This window comes from Homarus americanus, unplaced genomic scaffold (assembly GCF_018991925.1).
Source record: "Homarus americanus isolate GMGI-L3 unplaced genomic scaffold, GMGI_Hamer_2.0 scaffold49667, whole genome shotgun sequence".
Classification (NCBI taxonomy): domain Eukaryota; kingdom Metazoa; phylum Arthropoda; class Malacostraca; order Decapoda; family Nephropidae; genus Homarus; species Homarus americanus.
In genome coordinates, this window is record NW_024738608.1 from 2,978,887 (window position 1) to 3,005,050 (window position 26,164).

The 26,164-nt window shown below is 38.7% G+C and overlaps 1 protein-coding gene across 3 annotated transcripts; it reads right to left on the minus strand.

Moving 5' to 3' along the window:
• LOC121874119 (cysteine protease ATG4D-like) lies at positions 1-25,793 on the minus strand. Of its 3 annotated transcripts, XM_042378075.1 has the most exons (10): positions 25,684-25,793; positions 16,630-16,930; positions 16,084-16,453; positions 14,768-14,875; positions 14,423-14,608; positions 10,354-10,543; positions 7,685-7,761; positions 6,248-6,862; positions 4,284-4,480; positions 1-645 (listed from the first exon to the last, which is right to left on the minus strand). In XM_042378075.1, the coding sequence occupies exons 2-10, from the start codon at positions 16,669-16,671 to the stop codon at positions 469-471; spliced, it is 1,962 nt and encodes a 653-aa protein (XP_042234009.1). In that variant the 5' UTR covers positions 16,672-16,930; positions 25,684-25,793; the 3' UTR covers positions 1-468. The 3 variants fall into 3 exon arrangements, with proteins under 3 accessions (XP_042234009.1, XP_042234007.1, XP_042234008.1); XM_042378073.1 differs by having other exon boundaries at positions 16,084-16,930; XM_042378074.1 differs by having other exon boundaries at positions 16,084-16,857; positions 25,684-25,780.
• Between the last annotated feature and the right edge of the window lie 371 nt (positions 25,794-26,164).

A 26,164-nucleotide genomic window follows, 5' to 3' on the forward strand; every position in this document is an offset into this window, starting at 1 on the left:
TAAAATCTTATAAAATTTAATAAAAAACTTTATCTTTGTAATTCAGTGCATCTATTACCTTGACAAAATGGGATGGTTTTGCATCTGTAAAGTTTCTCCATAGTTTATATATGGTACTGTACTTTATTTACTGAAAGTCCTCAGGGAAAATAGTAACAGCATTCTGATAAAGACCATATTACAACATATGGCAGTGATCAATATCCACTGGATTATATAATCAATAACATAAATTAACATGGAACTACACTTGTTACCTAACAATAAGTCACAGTGTAAATAAAATATATTATGATCTCTGCGGTTGAGTAGCAGATTTTTTATACAATGACAAATACCGGTAATGTTAATGCAACATGAATATCACGGGTGATACATTTCTACACTTCCAATATAACTGGTATATGACTGAAACAACAGTAATATTCCAACATCTATTATGATACATTAACCTGAAGGGGCAAATGATCAAAGGAACACAAACTCTTCAGAATCTTGAGGGAGTAGTGGAGTGTCTCCTGGCATTGAGGCGGCCATTTTGTCCTCCGTACTAACTTGTCGTGTGCATGCATCAGTATCTTCACATCGACCGTCCAAGAATTCAAATATTGGATATTCAAAGCCTGGCTGCTTGGGTGTAATAAGCTGTAATGAAAAAATTTGGAGTTTAGTTTGTGCAGGTAAAAAATGTATTCACCCACATTCTCCAAATACACCTGTGTCTTCCCCTGGTATTTGGCACAACATTCCAGACCTTAATAGTATAGAGTTCCTAAAGTTGGTCTTTTTTATATAGTTGGGTCAGGCTGTGCAGATTAGCAGTGCCCAGCAGCCTGGTTGTGTCTGGACTAGAGGCCGGGCAAGTGATTTTTCATGTCTGTGTGCTTGGCACTTGCCTAGCAGACAAGCTAATAATATTTATAAAGGAAAATGCAATAAATACAATGCCTAGATGGGAAATTGTCAGGTTAGTGCATGACCCCACCTAACCACACATGTTTAACCAGGGAGATCCGTCTATGTGCTGCTTGTCAGCAGCGTACCAGGATAGTGACCTACGTCGGGTGCAGGTAATTTATCTTTACATTAAGTTGCCTACTAGGCAATTGGGGTCAAGTTGTCAACATTTAAAAAAAACTACCAAGCTGAAGGGCTGTAGGTGTGAGGTAACAGGAGATATGAACCCACATGACAAGTGTTTCTGCCACCGACACTAGATTATTTGTGCGCACGCGGGGGGAGGTTGTCACATCCTGTTGGTGTAAAGTGAGGTGACAGAAGTTATGAAATCAAATGACAAGGGTTACTGCTACTTACACTATTTAGACAAACACAAGTGACCTGTGAGTTGATATACACAATAAATTTGAATGTTTTAAGATGTGTATTTAACTTTTCCCATTAAAAAATCTGGGCAAGCAAATTTCCTCCAAAAATTTGTCAGGGAAAGTAAAAAAGATATCCAGGCAAGCAAATTTCAAAGTCACAGCCTTAGTTGGGTGATCTACACTGGGGTGTATTTCAAATTAACAGTTCATGTACAAGGTAACAATTATTCAAGCTACCCGGTGGAGGGTATCATCAGGATATAAGTAGAAGATTTAATCCAAAATTTCATTCTTAGCTGAACTCCTAGCAAGGTGGTTTAGATATCCTTCCTCCTCTTCCTGTGGGTTCCATAAAATTTAACCTGGATCCAAGATGGCTAACCTGTAAGAGTTGTTAGGTTATGTGTATACACACTAGTGTTATGTCACTACTTGACCATCTTCTTATGATGGGAACTTACTCTTCTAGTCCTCCCTTTCTAAGGATGACATTTGTGATGGATACAGCACACTGTATACTAAGCCTTTGGTATACATGGAGGTAGCATGGCCAGTATTGCTCTCGACTGCATTCACTAACCCAAGTTGTAAACTTAGGTACCCATTTACCGTGCCCCAAAATCAAACCATCAACCCCTGGAACAGGTGGGGAGTGTTGTATCCACTCGACCAACATGCTCCACATTTATGATGAAGAGGCACAAATAATATTTTGATTTTTCCAAGAACAACTTAATCAGAGGATAGTCACTCATGCATAGGATTACCTGTATCTATGACCTGGCAGGCTTATTTTGGGTATTGTATTTATCAAACTGCCTAGCTATAGGGTTGGCTATAATATGGGATTTGAGGCTCAATCCTTCAGTCAAATTTGGAGATAATAATGAACCAGCTATTTGTTTAACACTTATATGGTTTTGGCTTCATAACAGATAATGTATTTCTGAGTTATCATCGATATCAGTGAAGGCCTCTTAAATATCCTTGGATTTTCACATTTAACCCAACATTTGCATTGAAGTGACTCGCATTAAATTCAAGCTTACGTAAGATCTGTAGATCAACACCATGTGGGAGAACCTGTGGTATTCAAGGGCGGATCCAGGTGGTTCCTGGGGGTCTGGACCTCCCCTTTTCACCGGAAAATTCCAATACAGTGGGGTATGCTATAATGAATCTAATTGGTTCTAGAACCTTGTTCGTTATAGCATTCGTTTGTTATAGGATTAATCTGTTCCAGGCCCCCAAATACAACCACTTAACACTGAAAAATATAATATAAAATTGTAAAAATTGTAAAAAAGTGCATAAATATGCATCTAAACCCCTGAAATAAAGAATATTATTAATATTTGTAATAATAAAACAATAAATTAGAAAAAAAAAAAAAAATTAAATTATGTTCGTTGAAGGAGTTTCGTTCGTTATAGCATTCTCAATTTTATAGGTAAAACCGTTCGTTATAGGAATATTCGTAGTAGGATCCGTTCGTTATAGCATACCCCACTGTACTTTTTCTTTCATGCAGTATTGTACTCAGGCATTTTTGTATAGTAAAAAGTATTTACTATTGGCTTCAGAATATCTCCTAATATCAAGAGCACATGGCTTTAAAATGGCCTCAAAATGCCCATGATATTGGTCAGATTTCAAACAAATTTTGGGTGGGTTTGCTGCGCTTGCCGTGTTCCCTCACCCACAACTTCTTGGATCCCCCCTTTTGATATTCCAGGATCCGCCCCTGATACCACACTTGCTTTCTTAACACATCCTGCAAGAATACTGATGTTATTGTGCAAATACCTTCATATTTGCCACATCTATCTTAAGGGGAACATACGGCTGAAACAAGAAATTAATTAAATTGATCAATCAATATAAATCTCCTGTCAGCAATTAAAGACACCAGATACATTGTTACTATACCCATGAATCGGTTCTGCCTAATCCCTGATATCTGATTTTCCCCTTATATTCTTATCAATTTTCAAAATCATACTTCTCTACAACTTCTCACTACATTATGTTGAAATTCATGTGGAATATAAGTAATTTACTCTTCTTGAACATAACATTTCTGATTATCGCTTTCATATTGGGTGCATGAATTTTTTTCCTAACTTACCATTTTTTCTTCCAAATATTTAAAAGATAAATCAGCAAATAATAAACCAAGTCAAATATAAAGAAAATCTATATGTTATACCATGCACAATATGTTATTCTACCACTTTGTTTTTGTTTTATTAGAATCGGCCCATAAGTGGCCGAGCCTTAGGGATTTGAAGGTTAGAAAAACTCGTTCTCGGATACGGGCCGATAAAGATGGCGTGAGAGCTACTCAAGATCGTACCTCACTCTCGCATGTTTGATGGGTCACTGACTCTCGTGACGACGGTCTCCTGTGGTTAGCGAGCTGAGAAAGGCGTCAGATACTGATTTTTACCAAGTGATTGGTATTAGTGGTATTACTTTGCACCAAAATATTATACATAAATATTTTTCTACAGCTTTTCATCTCTAACCAGAAGGGCCCTCTAAATGAAGGGGGAGTAGAACAATCATGCACAGCTACATAAATATTACGAATTATGCAATAAAAATACGTCAGCATATAGCCATAGGCAACAGCTTTCCTCAGGAATTTTTTTGAATACGTATATTCGCAATTTTCCGATTTTCATTGTATTTTCAGCCAGATGCTCCCCTTAAGCAACTCCATTTAGCAAAGTATTTGTCACCAGATACAGTACATCTTTAATTTGTTCAGTATAGTCAGGGACACCATGGGAAGGTAAATCAGTTGTAATAAATCTTACTTATATAGATAGGTACATTATACAATACAATATACAGTAACTACATACCTGGTGCATCTTTATAGATAATAATTTAGATTTTTTAGTTATAGTCTTAGAATTTTACTTATGTTAACGGTACTTTAAAGATTACCTCTGGGAGTTCCTCCATGAGCCGTAGAAAATCTGTTCTAGAGTGGCAATAGAAGCCCAAAGTAGCTGAAGGGTCCATGCGAGAAAGTGCCATCTTGCGAGGGGAAGAACAGTGATAAGAGGATAGAGAAAAATGTGGCTGAGTTACCATCACAGCATCTTGACACAGGTGTGGGTCCAAATGGATCAGCGAATCCTCTGAAATTATCAAGTGATTTAATTCATTGAGACACTAAAATACAACAGGAACATCACCTGTCCCTATGCTTCCATCAAGCTGAATGGAATTTCACTGAAAATTGGTCAAATTAATTTACAATTTTTCACATTAATGGACATACTATATGAGTACAAAAAAAAATAGTGAAATTTGTGCTGCATACATTAAAAATATGAGTATTATCTGTGTTGCGTGATGTAGCAAAGGGATTCAAAGCACAGTATGTGGCATACCGATTAGAAATAAGAAAATTTATACACTGTGACATACCAATTAGAAATAAGAAAATTTATACACTAAGTCCTCGTTTAACATTGCCCCCAAAAACGCTGTTTCGTTATAACGTCGCTACTCTTTAGATACCCATGATTCCGACAACGTGCCGACCGATTCATTATAATGTCGTCACGGACTGCTTTGTATGGCGCATCACCCTCTCTCATTTTGGCGCGCTACGCTCGCTCACGGAGCGTCACAGCATCCCCAATCTTTGTTAGGCTTCCACAGCGTACGTGCATGCTTAAGTGTTTTTGCTCTAAATACTGTAACCATTCAAAATGGCTTCCACGTGCCCATCAAGTGCTAGTGATGCTAGTGTTGTGAAGAAGCAATGCAAGACCATTAGCCTTGCTACAAAAATGGAGGTTTTAAACCATTTTGAGAAAGGTGAATGTGCTGTGGACATTGGTGTTGCACTAGGCCCTTCCCCCACAACAGTGCGTACTATCTGAACCAGCACAGATTAAGGCTAGTGCTGGAAGTGGTACTTCTATGAGTATAACAAAGACAAGTCGTGCCCGAAGTTCCGTGATTTGAAAAGATGGAGAAGATGCTGGTTATGTGGATAGAGGATCAGAATCAACGCAATGCCCTTGTGAGCCTTATGGTGTTCCAGCATAAAGCAAAATCCTTGTTTGACAACTTAAAGGCCACAGAGGGATTGAAGGATGAGAACTTTACGGCCAGCCGAGGATGGTTTCAATGTTTTAGGCATCGTTATAACTTCCACAATATTAAGATGACTGGTGAAAGTAGCTCAAAGATTGTACGCAACATGGAGGAAACTTTTCGTTGTTATAATGATATCTACAAGGACAAATAGAAGAGGAGCACAAAGCAGTCAACGCTGGATTCATTTTTTCGTCGTCGGGAGGCAGAAACCGCATTTTCACAACAGCCTGCAAGTGAGGAGGAGTGAACTGCAGCCGAAGGGAAACCCCAGTCAGAGCCACCCTCCAGGTCTCAGTGACTCGCCACCCTCCTCCTCTCCACTAGCCACCACACATGTGCTCCACCTCTGCCCATCAGTGAGTACAATACAAAATGATTTAGTTTATTAATCTTTTTGGATGTATAATAAATACCATTTCTATAAAAATTCCATTGAATTTATGTACAAGTAATGCATTTTATGGGGGGAAAGGGAGGCTGGGGAACGTAACTAGAGTATTATCTATTTCTTATGGGAAAAATTTATTCCTTTTACGTTGTTTACGTTAAAGTTGTGTTTTTCAAGAACATAACCACGACGTTAAGCGAGGACTTACTGTATTATAGAATTAAAGATACAGTTTTTAAGTTAATATCAGTACAATATTTAATAAATTCAATGCACTTATTAGCTAGATAATAAAAAAAAAAATTATTCAGCTTAATCAAGTACTAATAAATAAGGATAAAAAAAAAAGTGTACAGGTACTGTATTTCATATATATTTTAAGTTTATAGCTTGGAAGTAGCCTTACCTTGGAATCCCACAAAGTAGAGTGAATGTTTTGGTCTGCCTCCAATAATTCCAACACAGAGCTCATGAGTGAAGAGGGAATATAAACATGGAGCATATATAGGATTTAATGCTTCACCTCCTAGTCTAACAGGCACCATGATCAACACAGATCTCCAGTTGTCACACTTTGCACATTGCTTGAATGGTTCACTACTATCTAGTCTAACCCTTTTCTCGTGACTTAATTTCTCATTTAATTTTGTACCACTGCTAACCGTTAGCGATATATCAGCTAAGGGCAACTGGTAATTCTCTGTGTGTTGTGTATCCCTCGTGCTGCTTCCATTCTTAAATATTTTATTGTTATGTCCAATATTTCTTTCCTTTGAATTTTCAGCTCTCATAGTATGACAGTATCTGTCCTCACTTTCTTTGTTTCCATTGCTTTGTCCATATACTTTGGGATCCTTTTTGTATACCTGGGAACACTCAAGGTCCACAGTTAGAGGTACCGACGAATCTTCTTGTTGCAAGTTAGGTGTCCTTTTGTTACTATTTTTTTGCAAGTTAATGAGATCCCCTTTGTTACACAAACATGAAGTGAAGCACAGGTCTAGCACATCTTGAATATATACTGTAACAAAATAGGAAAAAATAGTTACTGGAAACCTCACAAACCAAGATTATTGCAAAATTAAACCTACGATGTGTAAAACTATGATGATTATCCAAAAACATAAATTTCAGACTCCTTTTACTGCCTTTTGTAAGTACTGTACTGTAAAGCAATTTTTTTAAGAGATGAGAAAATATGTTTCTAAAAAGCATTATAAAATGACACCCAAGTTTACTCGCAATAAGTTTAATCTTGAGTTTATAACTGATTTATATGAAAGTTAAAAAACTGACAAAACTTCAACCTATGCTTAACATTTTTGCCTTTATTCCAACTGGGACCAACCAGAACTGTAAAAGGTGATAATTTTTACACAAAATAACTGGACACAGTGTTCTTATCCTTGTGTCATTTTTCTTGTAAAGATTTACATGATCGTACAATTTAATGGCAGCTTTCATAAGGGTGTGCATACCGGTGACAATTACTAAAACAGCAAACTCCTGAGGATTTTATTTACAAAATATTTATTAGAGTTTTTATTGTAACTACAAACCACATTCAGTAATACCAGATTAGAGATAATTTACATTGTAAGCTTATGAGACAGACACAACTGATCATTATTCCAAAGGCATTAGAGGAGTACTGCACAGCATTTGTGCTAATCATAATATAAATGTTTCCCTAATGAGTTACATGAAGGGCACCTCATGACAAATTTGATTAGCATTAAATTTTCCAAAGTTAGTTAACACACTTAAATTTTAAGTGACTAAATGCTAAAATATGTAAACAATTGGTTTAAATTAAATACTGTCTACAAGACATGTAACTCACCGGCACAATCCTGGGCAACATAAACACAAATTCTTTGTAAATCTGGGATATACCTGGAACCCATTTCAACAGCATCTCTGGAAATTAAAAAACAACCTGAGCTTTTTAGGTAATTCTGAAAGTTACCATATTTTATCTTATCTTAATATAAATTAAATCAATCAGCACACAAATCCATAAACCCCATTCAGTTCACATTCTATTTCACCTTTTTCTATATAACTTCAGCTCCTCGTTATTTTTTTCTCTTATTTAATTCTTGTATACTTAACATTCCTTTCTGTAACCTCCCTCTTGAATGTGTACACAACCTCACTGCTAGATCCCTCACTGTTATTACCTTTTCCCTCCACTTCATCAATACCCTGATTTCTCATTCAGCCTATTTTTTTATATATATTTTTTTAACCTTTACAAAGGGTAGTACAGTAAAGCCTCGAATAACGACGGTAATGTGTCCTCCAATATTGCAGTGTAAGGTGAATCATCGTATCCCGAATCATTATTTACTATTAAAATAAAGCAATAATAATGAGATGCGTTCCCAAGTGTGACCTTTTCATATCTTTTGTGTGGCTTTTTATTTCTTTTCCCCCCAAAACAATAAAATTAATGAAAATTGCAAACTATATTCTTTAAATAATGTTTCTCAATGCACCTTATACAAGTAAAATATAAATGAATAATAATAATAAGAGGAGATGGGATGCCATTGTTTTCATTTGTGTTTACAGCCGGGAGTCCAGGACGATAGTTCTACATGGGAAAATTAAGAAAATAAGACCTTGGTTGTAGCTGCAGTAAAATTAAAGTAAAAAAATGAATATATATGTTTTAAGTAATGTTATTTAATGTTAATAAATGGAATAATAGAAGTAGCTAACCACTAATGGCAAAGAAAAAAAAAGAGATGGATTGGGAACGCCAACATACACGTGTGCATTTAAGGAAACCGCATAATTTATCTTTTTAAGAACATGTACAAAAGATTCATTATTGTTTATGACCGAATATGTATTTGATTGAATTAATGTTTATATATATATGAAATGAACAATGCAATTCATTAATAATACGTAGAATATTAAAACACACACGAGGAGACAAGACGGCATTGTTTTCATCAGTGACGATGGTTCTACATAAGAAACCGAAGAAAATAAAACCATGGATGTAGTGAAGTTAATTTTAAAAAATTGAATACCTTTATGTATGTTTTAAGTGATGTTATTTAATGTTAATAAATGGAACACTAGTAGCTAACCACTAATGGTAAAGAAATAAAGCGAGACGATTGGTAACGCCAACGTATGAACAGTAAGTGCGTACATGTGAAAACATATCGCCATTTCTCTACATATGAATATGAAAGCGACACTTATTTACTGTTCATATATGTTTTAAATAATATTTACGAATGTAAAAGAAAAATTTTACTCACCAATGGTGATAAAGTCTAAAACATAAGGACAGCCAATGAATATTGTGCGAGTTTTTACTCAGATGACGGAGTCATCAGGTTCAAATCTGGCTGAAGCTGTAGCTTTCCATAAAGCTGTTGCTGAAACTGTTACTGAACCTGAAGTTGAAGCTGCTTATGATGCTGAATTTGATGGTGTAGCTGAAGTTGATGGTTTAGGCCTTTGAATAGTAAAGCTGTCAAAAGAACCTTGCACAGCTGCTTTCTTTTCTCATTATACATTTTTATGTAGAGGTCATTTGTGTTTAATTAAAATTTAATGCTTTGTTCTGTTAATGTATCCACTTCAGAAAATATGTTCATTGCTTGCTCCATATAATATCCACAGACCTCTCACCTTTTTCATATCGTTTTAACACATCTAATTTCTCGGCTAAGCTTATACACTGTCTATTAGCTTTTGAAACAACACTACCATCACTTGCTCTCTTGCTCATGTTGAATAAGGATGTAAAAATGCTGTAAGAAACCTGAGAAAGTTTTTCTCCTGTTCCAGATGCGTGAAAACAAAAGGCCTGCCAAGCTTCGACTGTTGTTTACCACTCATTAGCCAGGCAGCTTCTTTGCGCAAGGCGCTCTTCATTTTTTTTACAGTAATTTTTTTTATAATACATATCGGGATTTAGTTATTATTTATATGAAAATGTAATTTTATTTAATTTTTTATTATACTTTGGTCGTTAATATGAATGAAATAAGGATGTAAATTGAATTGGGTCCTAAATTTACTAGGGTATTAAATATGAAAAGTTGTTGGTCGTTATGTTGTAATCGGAGGCTTTACTGTACTGGTCAAAGATGAAAGTGCACTATACATTTCTTTGACCTCAATTTTGTCACCCCAAAATTCTCCCACCACCCACAGCTCATTGCCAATCAGTGTTGTCAAGATTCAAGGTCACATGGTAGCTCACTATGGGAATGGACAGTTATTTGCGAAGAGTTGAACATAAAATAATTATAGTGATTTAAGTGAGGAACTTTATTGAATTCTCCTTACATAACCCATCAACAACTTCATCAGTTCACTACTATGACACCAATTAACAAGCCATGCTTAGCTAGCACAAATTTTGCCTCTTGATGCCCCTAACCTCTCACTGGTGAGGTATCCCCTATATACACAGCCAGTTAAAAAGAGGTTTTACTGTAGTATATCATCACTTAATTGTACCAAGAACTGACTTACTTAAATATGTATGCTGCAGATGCTGGTCCATACCAATCACCAGCTTTCTTTCCCAACTTTTCGCCAAAGTGAACCAAGTTATGAAGTGATAACGGACAACGTGATGAAGGGGAATCACCCAACCAGCGCACAATGCTACGATGAACCAATTCGTCTGGTCCCTCTGCTGCATTCTTGTTGTATCTCCAGTCTGTAGTAAAAAGTAAATACTTTAACAAAAGTACTGTATCTACACTGTCATGTAATATGCCTACATTATAGACTTAAGAGTATACATAGAACTTATCATCATAATTTGGCAACACCAGTGCTCTGGGATGGATGAGAAACAAATTGAAAACAAATACAGTTGTACCCCACTTAACGCGGTCAATTGAACCCAGAGGGTCCCGTGTTAAGTGAAATCCGCGTTAAGTGAACAACAGAACATATGGGATTAATTCCAATAGAAACCAGCCCGACCCCCAAACTCCACTTTTTGACGACACATAACTATGTTGTAGTAAAAATTTTATCTTAACTTTATGATGGTATGAAAAAACAAGTAATATAGAAGAGGTTGGGTTAGGAAAAATAAAGGTTAACATAGGAAAAATGAAGGTTACGTTAGAGAAACTAAAAGTTAGGTGGAACACTTACGGTAGTAGAAGAGATGGGTCGGCATACGGGGATGGAGGCTGGTTCCGAGGCAGAGGGCAGATTACTGGCCCTCAGGTGAATCACCATTACTAGGTGAATCACCATCACTGTCACTTACAGTTGTCAGGGCTTCCCTGACAAATCCCTCAAAGTCAACTTCACTGTCACTATCACTGGCATGGGCTGGCTGTGGTGGGTTGCGGGCGAAGAACTCGGTTATGCTTTTTTGACGGCTGGTGTTTATGTTGTCATGATACACCATGATGTACGGCTCCATAGCCTGCACCAGCCGGGTATGGAAGACTTCATAGCGGTCATCGTCATTGTCGCGGGAAAGGACGGACTTAATTTTCTCTGCAAACTCTATGGCACACTTAATATCACTATGACTTAAACTAGGTTCTTCGGAGAATGACGCACCTTCTTCCTCCTCTTCACTGGCGTGTTCTTCTTCCAACATCTCGTCGGCAGTCACTTCAGGATCTCTGATCACCTCCAGGATGTCTTCGTTGGTGGTCTCGGAGAAGCCTTCAGCTGTAATATTGAGTGCAGCTTCTCTGGCAAGGTCCACTGCTACTGCAACAGTCTGACCCTCACCAGTCACAGGTTCACTCCTCCTCTCACCTGGTATGCCATGCAAAACATGTCTCCATGCGTGACGAATCGTAGCAATAGTCAGCAGATCCCATGCCTCCACCAAGAAGTCTACAGCTTGTTTAACGTTAAACTTCTTCCAAAATTGTTTGACGAGAAGTTCTTGAGTCACCACCTCTTGTTCCTTGTCCTCGTCGCTTTTGCTCTCGCTGTCGGTGTCACCCAGCTTACGCAACTCATCCTTGGTGTTGGTAGAGTCGTTCAGGAGCTTGAACTTCTTTGCAGAGTACGCAGCTTTCACATTGCAGATCAACTCCTGGTCCATGGGCTGGATTAATGACGTAGTGTTGGGAGGAAGGAAGACCACTTTTACGTTGGGGTGACGATCCATAAGTAGGGGCGAGTGTCCAGGTGCGTTGTCAAGGAGCAACAAAATATTGAATGAAACATTCTGTTGCTCGCAGAATTTCTTCACGTCGGGAACAAAACAGTTGTCAAACCAGAAGAGGGACAGAGAAGAGGACATCCACGCCTTACGTGCGGTTAGCCAGTGGACATTAAGCTTGTTCATGTCCATATTCTTGTAGGCGTGCGGCTTGCGGGCTGTGTGAATCACCGATAACTTTGGTTTACAGGTACCGGAGGCATTGGTGGTAAACAGGACGGTGATGCGTTCCTTCTGCAACTTCCGACCCCTTACCTTGCTGGCAGACTGGACAACGAAGGTCTTGGAAGGTAACTTTTTCCAGAAAAGACCAGATTCGTCCATGTTAAACACCTGGTCGTCAGTGTACTGTCCTTCCTCCATAATCTCACGTAAGAATGGAGGAAAATCTCTAGCCGCCACACGGTCAGCACTCGCTTCCTCACCACCAATGTTGATGTTGGTGATCTTGTTCCTCTTCTTAAACCTATGCAGCCAACCAGAGGAAGCATTGAAGGGTTTGGGCTCTGCAATTCCCAGCTTATGTGACACTGCTGCGTATAGCTCACGTGCGTACTCCTGCACTGAGAGCGTGTCCACCGCCATGTTGCGTCGCGCCTGACGAACCAAATAACTCACCAGCAAATTTTCCACTTTTGCCAGCACCCTGTTCTGGCAATACCTGATAGATGAAGCACCTGCAGACTTTGTGATTTTCATGTGCTCTTTGATCTTGGCTGCATCCTTCTTGATCGTGCGAATCGTAGATTCGTTGACGCCATGCTGGCGCTCGAGATCAACTTGCCGTGTTCCTTTCTCAAATCTTGAACAATTTGGTACTTCACCTCGTAGTTTAAGGAACGTCGTGTCTTCTTTGGCTTAGTGCCGCTGGGTCCAGGTAAGGAAAGGTCTCTCTCTGGTGGTGGTGGTGGTCCGGCGGAAGCCATTTTACGGAACAATGGATGCGCGTTTACACGGTGTGGCCTTGAGGGATGAAACTGCCGCGGCTAGGTCAAGCATCGTCTCTCCCTCCCTCCCTCCCCGGGGTGGTCACGTCATAATACTTTAAGCCAATTACAGCTAGCAGCAGAGGGGGGTAGGGATGCATGGCCAATCACAGTCCGATACGTCATATGACGTCAGTGATAACGCAACAAAGACACACACTGCGCAACCTTACCGCGCCGCTTGCCCAAGCGGAGGGAGGAGGAGGGAGAGGCAGGCAGGCAGGCGGGCGGGTGGCGCGTGGGGCAAATCTAAAAATAGCGTCTTGAGCCGGACACTCACCGCGTATATGATGAAAAAATCCGTGTTAAGTGAAAGTTCAGCTCTGGCGAGGCACCGCGTATATGATAAAACGCGCCAAGTGAAACCGCGTTAGGCGGGGTAATACTGTAAATAAATATTGAAATGAAAACTCTTGTACTGAATATTATATGTTGATTGTGAGGAAGAAGTGTGCAAATATGCTCTTATACAGTATATGCATATGTCTAAAAAATAGAGAGTCAGACTAGGGAATGGGACCAATTAAACCATACTGTCAGTGTCCGCTAAACATACGTGAAGCATTCCTAAAATCCTGTACAGTAACTGAATACAGTACATATTAATCAGACAATAATTTTGCACAGAAACCCACATTATAAATTGAGATATGCTTCAGAACATTCTGCTCAAAAGTTTTATTTATCCTAAAGGAGCAACTAAACTTAAAACAGAATTAAAAGTTTCTGACCTTAAATTATTGTATCCACTTGCATTGGACTTGAAGAGTAGTTAAAAATTAGAAGAAAAATACTGTACAGTACTGTATGGAGAGAACAGGGGAAAATGGAATTCAATGGTAGTTCCCTTGTTACTATGATGTGCTATCTTTTTTAATTAATATTCAGTTGGTGATATTTTGTAGATTAATCCATTTGTCCAAAGCTTAGCAAACTGATTAATTGGTGCAAATACTATTTTTTTATTGTTTTGAGATCATTTTAAATTAGCAATTATTGTACCATTTTACAGTGGTCACTTAGTAATATCTTATAAGATTTATTGTGGTGTTGGTACTTTAATCAGTCTAGATGCTCTCTATCGCTACAGGGCAGTTCACTAATACCAAGAAGTCACTTTAAACTTGTGTTTGCATAAATGCAATAAGTTTTATTTTTGAAGTACTGTACTGTATCTACCTACTTGTCATAATCGAAACATTTCTTTGATGGTAACTTAAGAAAATATATCAGAAGACTTACAACTTATTTACTGTATATTTTAGAAGAATGTATGGACAACAGTACTGTATATCCACATGGAAATCCTCATGGACATTAATTTTGTGTGTCTTACACTACAAAATTATGTTCCGTTAAAACCATTTCAGAAGAGATAGAAGACACTTTAACATCTAACTTATACCTTTTGTGAGAAAATGTCGAATGAGAGCATGGCCGAGCATCATCTGGCCTGTCCTTAGCATACAGCCCCAGCCACAGTCAGTTGTGAGGACAGAGTCATGTAATGTGGGGAACTGTCGCCGATAAGTGCACCACACCAAGCTGTTGAAGTGCCGCTTAAATGCTTCCATGCCGTGCCTCTCAACCTCTGAATCAAGATTAACAGATAATGGGATGCAGTACAACCTTAACATAATTACAACTGTGATGACTACATCAATTTCACAAGTTTCCTTATTACACTGTTATTATTGAGTATATTTCTAGCGTAACTCTATATCCTCAGCCTGTCATCAAAGAATCTTACCTTCCATAGCATTCTCTTCATCTACCCCTAAACTCTTATGATACACATAGCCTAAGAGGTAAACTGGTGAGTCTTTTGAGAAATTAGTCTTCAGGTTCACTGTCCAACCTGTAAAGAAAAGTTTAATCAAACTTTGAATGTCTAATTATTGTATGCATACAGTAATTTTATTCACCATAATAAAACACAGTACCAAGACCTCTTGTACCAATTTACTGATGCTCATTAGACACTATACTGTACATGTACTGTGACTAAAATTGCAGAAAGGCAAATAAATTGGTGAAGTTATAGACTAAAAATTGGGAATAACATCATAATCAGGTTCAATCATGGACAATTATTACAATTATTACGATGATGATCAACATTTTACAGCCATTTTCCACATTTGTGTGGGTCAGCTGCATTTACTTGATGGCAGTTGTTGGGTAAAACCAGAAAGGGATGTCCCACTCCCCTGGCTCTCCATTGCAAACCAGCCCAGAAAGTGCAGCAAATACCTGGGGATGGGCACAGCTCTGGTGACCCGGTTGCCATTAGGCACGTTGAAGCAAAGTTTTATTGCTAGATGACCTACCTACCTAGTGCCAAAATGCAGGTGAAGCAGGTTTGCAATTCCCTGAGGTAATCAGGTAGTTGCAATCCTGCATGAAAAACGAAGGGCAAAGTTGGGTGGGTAAATTCTCATTCTAACTAATCAATTGGCGAGTGATTATCAAAGTAAGTCCGGCACTGATACTGTATAAGAAAAATCATAATAAATTGTAATTAATAAATAAATATAGAAAAAATTATGAATACTGTATGTCTAATACAAAAAACAATACTGTATAGAGTCCTGAGAATGACCTTTGAAGTGTCATATCCACAAATATTCAACTTTTGTTGTGTTATGAGGTGAATATAACAATTTCCATATTCATTAGCTTTCAGCCATCAGGAAATATTTACTGTATAATATAAACTGTAGCAACTGTATAATAGTGTACTGTATATAGAATTAGAACATGATTAAAATATTGCAATACTTTTTAATTGCAGCCAGTTAAAGTTCTATATTTATATAATTCCAATATCCTTTAAATTAGTTTTACATGGTACAGTATATTTCTGCTTTGCAGATATTCAACACATCTACTGGTCGGTATATACGGGCTCTCAAGTATAAAATACCTGCTATTTTTATTTGAAAATTCAGTAATTGCTGTACAGGTACTGTACTTTATTTTAAAAACTAAAAAGACTATGAACATTATTGCTCAAAACCTTTTATTCAAAATGAACCGATTCACACATGGTGTAATACAACTTACCATATTTAACATTATTCCATAAGCCCATCATCTTCGTTTTGACTGAGGTTTCAGTCTCAGGAGTTGAACCAGCACTCTTTGAATGCTGTTTTTCAGGCCCTGAACTGAAATAAGATTTAAGAAATGAAGCAGACATGGCCAAAGTGTGCGATGGTGGCAAACTTCGTAATTTGCTGCTGGTGCTGTTCTTATTTCCATCACTGGGCATACTGGTTTGACCTCTGCCTGCAATTAGTTCCACACTCAGAGGTAAATAACTGTTGGCTTGATTTGTCCGTGTCTTCATAATTGGTGTTAAGGATGGGTTTTCACTGCTTGCCAAAGCCCCATCTTCAAGTTGGGGCACTGGGAGAGGTTCCGTGAAGTTCATCTGGAAGTTTTTGGAAGTCATTTTATGTTCAGGTGGCAGTTCTGGAACTGACACACTCATACCACCTGCAGTTCGTATAAAATATTTGCTACGCTCATGACTGGGACTCTGAGCCTTTGCGAGTTTAACTCTTGTTACTTTTTTACTCTGAACTGATGGTTGTCTTGATTCTTTACCCAAATTCCTGGAACTTGGTTCATCAAAATGGTTATGTACATATACAGAATCTGATGGCCATCTTGGAGCCTCGGTACATTCTTGGGCCATGGGGATGGGTAGCACTGTCTGGTTATTTATATCATGATTATTGCTGGATGATCTTTTGTGTTGATGCTGAGAACTTGCATGCCTACTGGCAACAGATTGCATGCTGGGAATCATTCTTCATTTGGGGTGTCACCCAGCTGGTCCAAGGGAGAATAAAGGTAAATCAGTATACTAATTTAACCTTCATATATTTCCATCATCAGGGTGACCCTAAAAAAAATAAAGTTGTATCAGTATACAGCAGCTTCATCGATTGGTCTATTTACACCACCATGTAACTCCCAGGGAAACACGTATATTGCCATTTACAAAACCAATCAGTGTGTCCATAAACATACAGTACTGTAGTTATCACCTTTTTATCCTATAATCTTTACTCCTCTCCTGCTTTTTTATATATTGGGTAGATCAAGAAGTACAACAAAGACTTGGGAGTGGTGTAAGACAAGAGTAGAAAGTACAGTTACAAGAAAGAGCAAAAATTAATAAAAAATTTTACTCGTATGCTGACAGTGGTAGATGAAGTATTTGAAAAAAGTTTTGAATTCAAGTATAATGTACAGTACAGTAGACCTTTGCCATTTGCGGGTTTGCGATTCACAATTTCAACAATTTGTGGTAAGCAAATGGTGGCTAGCTTGCGAACCTTTTCCCGCAGCGCAACGAGTCACCCCACGCACCCGCGGAGTCTCATCTCCCTCTGTTCGCGCTCAACCATTGCCTGTGACGCAGCATCTCATGTTGTACTCTCAAAACTTTGGTGTTTATGTGAAATGGCCTCTAAAAGACTGCCTAGGGTCAGTGCTAGTGTTGCTAGTGGAGTGAAATGTAAAAGGCAGAAGTCAGTGATTACCTTGAAAAAGAAAGTTGAATTATTAGATAAGTTAAAAGAGGGGACTAGTGCTGCCATGGTTGGTCGGTTGTTTGGTATGTATAGGTATACAGTAATGCGCTAAGGTAGTATAAGTTGCTATTTGCCTATTTGTGCCATTCTTTGGAACCTAACCCCCACGAATAACAAGGGTTTACTGTACAGTATTCTTACTAAGGGAAACACTTGCTAAAGTAAATGTAGAAATACTGTACTGTAATTGAGGCATGTGGGCTTCTCCCATAAACAGGGTTACAACCCCCCATTAGTGTCTTCCCAGTGAGTAGAACTCCCATACAAAAAGTAGTTCCAGCATCTTAATAAGGTTGAATAATCTCTTATATAATTTTTTTTTATTTATTTATTTTTTTTTTATTATTTATTGGGCACTCCCCTACATCCTTGTGTAAGGTGAAGCGCAGAAGCGTTTACAGAGCCCAACAGGGAAGCATGCTAAGTTCATGCTTGCCTTTTTTATATCGCTTTCCTGAAAGTTATGAGTTTTGTTTCCTTTTTAAAATTGTAACCTGAATTCTCTTGGCCACAGTATGGTAACATATGTAAAATTGGTTGTGTCACGTTTGGTAATGCATCATTTGTAATTTTGAATATCAAAATACAATAATGTTCAAAAAAATATAAATATTTTCCCCCCAGTTGTGACTTGACTAAATTACGGTAGGTAAAGCGAGGTTGGCTGATTATGTTTTATCCAGAAATATGGCAGCTAAAAACTATCTACAGTAGTTTTATGTTATATGAAATTATACTGTACATGTCTTATGGTGCTGACACCCTTCAACCTACAGGGATGATGGATTTTAAGTTATGGTTTGTTGTTCATTATCAAATACTGTACAGCACTTACTGTAGCTACTGTAACAGATCTATAGACCTAACTTAACCTACAGAAATCACATCAAACTCAGTCAGTTATCCAGAGATTTTGTATACACTTGACATGATGAATGGTGCTTAAGGGGTATCTTTCCAAAAGTGCCGCACAAATATCCACTGACTATAAAGTATGACCCTTTATCCCCATTACTGTTAAGATTCAGTAGAGGATAACCACAGAACTCTATTATGTTTTGATTTGTATATAGGGAGACACAGCAAAAATATACTGTATATACTGTAGTACAGTGGGTCGGGTTCTGTTCCTGAGGATGTTCATAAATCGGATTTGTACGTAAGTCAGAACACATGATGTATGCATACCATACTTACAAAACAATGCTTAAAATCCCACTATATCATAGTCTAAGTTTTTATATACAGTATACAGTAGTCTGGTTTTACGCGGATATTTTTTATGCGGAAGGCCATTCATGCGGCAAGGTGCTGGGAGCGGACGTCACCGCTGACGTCGCAGACTGTGATTGGGCCACGTATCCTTACCACCCACGCACCCCCTCCGCCGCGCGCTGTGATTGGTCTAGTTATCCTTGCCACCCCCGCCACCCACGCTCTCCATCGCCGCGTCAGTCTCACTGTCCCCGCGTATATTCACTCGTGCCCAGGAACCGGTTTTGTTTTTTCTTTCTATACAATGGCTTCCGCTGGACCTCCCCACCCACGAGAAGCCCTGAACTACCTGGCCCAAGCCGCCCCAAGTCCAAGACGGTGCGACGTGCCTTAAGCTATGAGGTAAAGTACAAGATCGTCCAGGAGTTAGAAAAAGGCACGAGACAGGTGGACCTGGCCAGACAATATGGACGAGATGTTGGAAAATGATGACATCAGTGAGCAGCGAGGTGGAACAGAACAACAAGAGCAGAAACTAACACCTGCTGATGTGAAGGATGTCATCGAGTTAGCTGAGAAAATGAAGCTCATGCTTGCCAAAGACCCAGTCAATCATTGCTACGAAGTGTCTAATAACCTTCTGTTGTAATCCCTGGAGCCCTATGTTCAGCTGTATCACGACCACATCAATGCTAGATGTCAATAAAACCACCGAGTTCTTCACCCGCCAACCACCACAGCCAGCCCAAGTCAGTGATAGTGAGGATGTGGACTTTGAGGGGTTTGACGAGGAGGCCCTTCTAGCCTATGTGTAGAATAGAGAGACAGGTGAGGGCCAATAATCTACCCTCTGCCTTGGAACCAACCCCCCATCCCCGTGTGCCCAGCCATCTCTTCTACTAACGTAAGTGTTATAAATATTATTGATATTTCTCTTATATATTAATTGTGTGTGCATACCATCATAAAATTAAGATGTTATTTTTACTACAATGTACGTATTGTGTCGGAGATAGCCAAAAAAACGGGTAGTCTGGCGGTCGGCCCAGTCTCTATTTCAATTAAACCCATAGGTTCTGTTATTTTATTTACACGTTTCGCTTTATACACGGACCTCCATGGGCTTAATTAACCGTGTAAAACCAGACTATACTGTACATCTAAAATCATTTAATTTAAGACAAAAGAAGAAATAGAATGACAACATACAGTAATGAAAGTAAAAAGTAAGTCATCAGGTAAATAAAATACTGTAAATTTCAAGTTTAACCCCGTTCGTATCGGCGGGCATTCATAAGTTTGGGACCTCCTGTATACTACAGTATTAGGGTGTGTCATACGGAGGCGAATTTTTTTTTTTGAGTTTGAAAAATCGGCCCATGGTATTAATGATGTAGTTCTATGTGCAGAATCATGTGATATCTTCAGATTTGAAAAGTTTTCATTTTTTGCTTGGTAAATTTTAACTTGAAATCTTATGAAAATTCAGTATTCCCACCCTTTTACCAACACCACTAAATAGCTTATTTAAAGTAAAGTAAATGTATCAGGTTAATTTATGAGGATGAAAATGATCCAGAATAGTGAAACGAATGATCTTGACACATTTATTAAATTTAATATTCCTTTAGAAAACAAAATCATCAAATACAAAAACCGGTTTTACTACTACGACCCGGTGTTGCTGCACACCATAGAGAACATGTCTTTCTTGCTTCTGTTTTACTCATCACCTCCCTGCTGACCACCTGAGCTCGGATGTAGCCTTCCCTCCTCTCCTGGCTGTACACGTGACTGCTGGCCTCGCTCACTTGCTGTACACAACGCTCTATACTCTGGGTGTGCGAGGGCCAGGCAGGTACATGCATGGGGTTGTCCAGGAAAGCTCTGACTTGAACATTGGTGAGGCTGCAAGAGGGGCTCACTGCCAGCCTGGATGTTATCCAGATCTATGAGATCAGTGAGGGTCTTGGCACCTAGATTGACTTCAGGAGTCTTCCTGACCCTGAAGGAATCTCACCAACTGATTCGTCATGCCCAGATCCTCTCATAAGTCTCATATCCAAGATCTTTTTGACTGCCACTCTTCTCTCCTCCTCATCCTTACTGCAGAGCATTGTCTGCAGAACTCCCTCGGGATGAGCATACCAGGAAGATCTCCTCACAGTCTGCTCCACAATCTGAACAACCTTCCTTGGCTGACTCCTCAGGAGCTCAAGCTGAAAGAGAACATGCCTCGGACCTTCGGAGAACGATGACTTGACCTTGGTGTTGAACCAATTTGGCAAATAGACACTCACGATGAATTGGACAATAAGTCTCAGGTTGTGAAGCTGGTCCCCCTTTCAGTTTATGATGAGCGACTCAAATTCTGCAGAACCTGAGAGCAGTTGTGAGCCACCTAGAATGTGAGACTGGACCTATCTGCAGGTAAGCAAGTCTATCAGGCATGACCCCAGTTTTGATGGCACTGCAAATCATGTAACCATAGTACTGGTCAGTACTCAGGTCGTCAATGACAGTATGTGCAAGCTCAACGAGTGGAGGGCCAACAGTGATTTTTTCAAAGCTCGGATTTATTTCTAACTCAGTGGCAGAGTCCAGCATCTGTTTGAAAGAGTCTTGCCATCCAGCTCCTGGATCAGATGTCTGAGTGGCAACTCGTTGGTGTGGAGGTCACAAACAATCCAGACCAGCTTCCTCCCAATCTTCCGCTCTATCCACTGTATGACCCCCCCTTGCCACCCTGTGTTCGTGTTGGTGCTGTCCCCTCCAATGGCCTGCAGGGTCTGGTCTACGTTCCTCTCTGAGCCAGTTCACAATGTTATCTGCCACTATCTCAGCTGGTTTCCTGATGCTGGTTTCCTGATGTCATCTTTCTCTGAGTGAAATGCCACAAATACTTCCCTCCTGGTTCACTGCAGCAGGAGTAGTGTTCCTCCTTCACCATGGCAGGGAACAACTTGTCAGAATCTCCAACTTTCATGAACACTTTAGTGTCATCCCTTCTCCCATCAAAGAACAAACAATTGATTCCATTTTCTCTTATCCCCTTATCAAACTCCTCTTCTAGGTTACTGACAAGTTTCTCCTGAGCTCTCCTTACTTTGTTATGATCTATCACCAGGTGAACATCATCAGGTGTTATCAAACCACCGTCAACCCAGGCAGCTGTTGCTATCTCTGCAGTTTCTCTGAGACCAGTGTGGTGTCGCATGCTGGCCAGAGCTATGCTCGGGATATCTTTCCTATTTCGAATCTTATGCCTGGAAGGTTTGGGATCATTATTTTCTGGGTTAGGGACAAAGTCACCATTCTCCTGGTCAGCACTCGGATCAGCCATGGGGAAGTCATTAAACTCTGAATCAGCTTGACTCCAATCATCGGCCTTTTTTACCTCACCCTGGGCCTTCTCAAGTCTCTTTTCCTCGGCAACTCTTCTCCTCTTCTGTCTCTCTGTGGCAGCCTCCTGTCTCTTGGACTCCGGAATATCTTGGCTAGAAATCATGAGAGCCCCTATACTGCCATTCTTCTCTCTCTGTGCTTTGACAAATGCCAGTTCGATCACAGGAATCTTCAGTTCACGCTTGCAAATACAGGAGATGTGGGCCTCGGATTTACAGTCACGATCGCATCCAAACTCAGGACAGAGAACAATTGGGCACTTGCAAGTAATTATGTCAAATAACTGGTCCAATTGCTTGGCAAAGCTGTCCTTAACTGCAAGTTTTCCTCTCCCAAGAGAGATATCTCTTGCCTTTTCCCAACTGGCTAGCAGTCTCTCACTAATCTTCTTCTAACTTGTTATGACTGGAGGCTTGAACTGAGCGTTAGCCAGAGTGTACTGTGCCAAGACAGCTTTGGTCATATCATTGGCAATGTCTTTGTTTGTGTAAGTTCTTTGGTTCTTTTCACTGATTTGCCTGATTAAAACACCGTATCTCAAAGCATCTCTCAATGTAGGCAACTCCGACTTCAGGAGCTCTCTCCCAGACCCAAGATAGTGACTGAGATGGCTGGATTTTTGGTTCCTCGTCCTGACACAAGCAGCCATCGCAAATATTATCAACTTATAAATGCATCAGAATCTGAAACAGAAAAAATATTGTTAGTTGGGTTGTTAAAGAATGAAGTCAGAAAGCAATGTTCACTATTTAATTGTAATGCACTAATGCAGCTGTACGTTAGATTTTCGATAAATTTCACGCTAAAATTTACCTAGCAAAAGGTTGCAAAATATTGAAACTGAAATTATTTTCTGTTTATATACACTAAAATCTACCAAAAAAGTGATGGGCCATTAGTTTTAGCTGATCTTCCCTCCTATGTACAGTATATAGGATGATAGAAAAAGAATAATAATACTTTAGTATTACAGTTTTGTTGCAAATTTATAATTTCCCAAGTTATTTAGATTTTTTTTTTCACTGAAGAAAGTACAATCAGCCAATCAGTAGAAGTCACAGTGTCATGGTATATTTCTGAGCATGCTCAAGAGTTGGAATTTGTCAGTCGTAAGATGACCTCTCGTGCAAAGGGTGATATTTCTCAGAATTGCAAACCCATTTGACATTTTCAAGGCTGATTCATGTTCTGCAAACTTCCAAAGTGTGGTGCAGACTGCCATCATCGTGAAGATAAACATGTTGGATTTTTCACAAAATGATACAAAATCGACAGGACAGAGGTGAGGGTAGGCCACATTTCGTTAGGTTTGGTCTGGTCTTTTTTTGTCATGTTTTTACCCCACAATTTTACTTTTACCCATCCACCTTATATGTCTAAAGGCCCTCTACTTCAAAGTCCTGCCCACTGTGTGTGATCAAAATAAATTGTACTTACAGTAAGTGAGATCTTAAGTGAAATCGAAAAATCAAAATACAATACTAACTGGAGAAATATATATATATGTAACAAAAACATTATTGAGTAAAGTATTCGGTAAAGGTGGAAAGACCAAAAATAACTTATGGAATTGAACCAAAATTTCTGGAGATAAGATTTGCATGATACTGAACACAAAAATGGAAATGAGAATGCACAGAACCTATTAGAACCTGATCTAACCTACCTAACCTGTATATTGTTGTTTTGATTTTCTCACTATCATCTAAACATCATCTCCAGAAAAAAATTAACGAATTCAATCTAATATAAATCATAATAAACACACCCGATGAGATCGTCATTCATTTCTTGACGTGTAAAAAAAGACCGTAGATGCTCTTGCATAGCAGACATGAACCAAAACATGGTCTCCACAGGAGATCCGACGACAACGTAGTTATTGTAGGGTAACTATTTTCCTTCTTTGCCTAAGAAGGATGTAGAGACTTGAAATTACTGCAATATAATTAGTGTTCACAGTGTTTTTACCCCGTTAATTCCCTCTTCTTACATGCGCTGCCCGCTAACAAGTAATTTATGATCATAGGATAGGCTAAAAAGAAAAAAATACTACAATGTCACTTCAATTTTATTTCCATAAAGTCCTTCTGGTGCTAATGGTCTTCTCTACCTTTACCAAGTACTGTACTGTTAATTTTTGTTCTATCACCTTATATACAATTCATTATAGAGTTCCATGTTGGTCCCCTAATGAATCTTTACCCCTCTCACTCTTAAAGGGGACTTTTCTGCTTTCGGAATTGTCTATCTTGATTTAATATCAAGTGCTTATTTACAGTATCGTGGGTCCGACTAATTACCCAAATGTACCCAAATGTAGCCGCAATGAAGTCAAATAATGGTCCTACATGAATAAATCGGATTGTCAATCACTTCTCGACTAGTATTTGGTGTCACAAAGTAAAAAAAAAATTGGAAAACGTAATTTAATTTGAGTTAATAGATCACGTGCATGTACCGAGGGAGCGAGTAATTGCCCAAATGTAGCCGCAATGAAGTCAAATAATGGTCCTACATGAATAAATGGGATTGCCAATCACTTCTCAACTGGTATTTGGTGTCACGAAGTCACAAAAAATTGGTAAACTTAATTTAATCTGAGTTAATAGATCGAGTGCATGTACCTAACCTAACCTAACCTAACACAACTCAGATTAAATTAAGTTTACTAATTTTTTGTGACTTTATAACACCAAATAATAATCGAGAAGTGATTCACAGCCCGATTTACGCTTGTACGATCATCATTTGACTTCATTGGGGCTACATTTGGGTACATTTGGGTAATTACTCGCTCCCTCGGTACATGCACGCGATCTATTAACTCAGATTAAAGTAAGTTTTCCAATTTTTTGTGACTTTGACACCAAATACTAGTCGAGAAGTGATTAGCAGTCCGATTTATTCATGTAGGACCATTATTTGACTTCATTGCGGCTACATTTGGGTACATTTGGGTAATTAGTCGGACCGCAGTATCGTAGCTAATGAATTCACAAATTTCACTCCAAAAGTGTATTACTTGGTGCTCCTTCACAACATATGGTCTCCATTTCTTTGAAGTATCGACCAGAGAAAGGTATAACTTCAGAAAAGAACATATTAAATTCAAATGTTACCATGTAAAGCTGGATAAAAGTCACGACAGGTGAATCCACAGGTATTTACCCAACAATAGGAGGCTTAAACCTGACCTCAATTATTTATGGGTTTCATCAAACAGACACATTTACAAAAATTCTCACAGAATTCTCATGCTATTGTATAGTGAATTACCTTAAAAGCGTTTATAATAAGCTGCTACACTTGTCCTTTCTCTTCTTGTGACTTGTATCTACAATGCCCCAGTTTATATTCAAAACGTAGCCTCGGAAGGTCCGCCACGTACCAAACGCTACATAAATAATTACTGTTTCTAAGGTCATGGGAATCTTACCTGGTCGGTCTATTATGTGTCATAAGGTAATGAAGCACAACAAACCAGGTGACAAATCCTATCATCTGCTTGCCACTAGGACTAGTCTGTCTGTCATCTGCAGAACAAAAACACTACCTGGTAACAGTGTTGCCAGATATTTGTGACCAAAAGTAGCGGATCTCAATGAAAAGTAGCCCAATATATATATATATATATATATATATATATATATATATATATATATATATATATATATATATATATATATATATATATATATATAGAGAGAGAGAGAGAGAGAGAGAGAGAGAGAGAGAGGAGAGAAATATGAAGATAGATATAGATATACTACCTGTAAAGGTATAAACAGACAATTTATAGCTTTAACTCACCACTTATTTGCTGCTCTTTTTCTTTGTATCTTGTTCCTTTTTGTTCTAATTAAAAGAGCTTTCTTCTTGTCTCTTGTTTCAGTTAAATTAACATAACTTTTCTTCTT

Coding starts and splice junctions, on each gene's coding strand:
- LOC121874119 (XM_042378073.1), bottom strand. CDS start 16,834: ATGATTCCCAGCATGCAATCTGTTGCCAGTAGGCATGCAAGTTCTCAG. Junction 10,544..14,422: donor TCGACATTTTCTCACAAAAG/GTATAAGTTAGA, acceptor TTTTTACTACAG/ACTGGAGATACAACAAGAAT. Junction 6,863..7,684: donor TGTTGCCCAGGATTGTGCCG/GTGAGTTACATG, acceptor ATTTTGTTACAG/TATATATTCAAGATGTGCTA.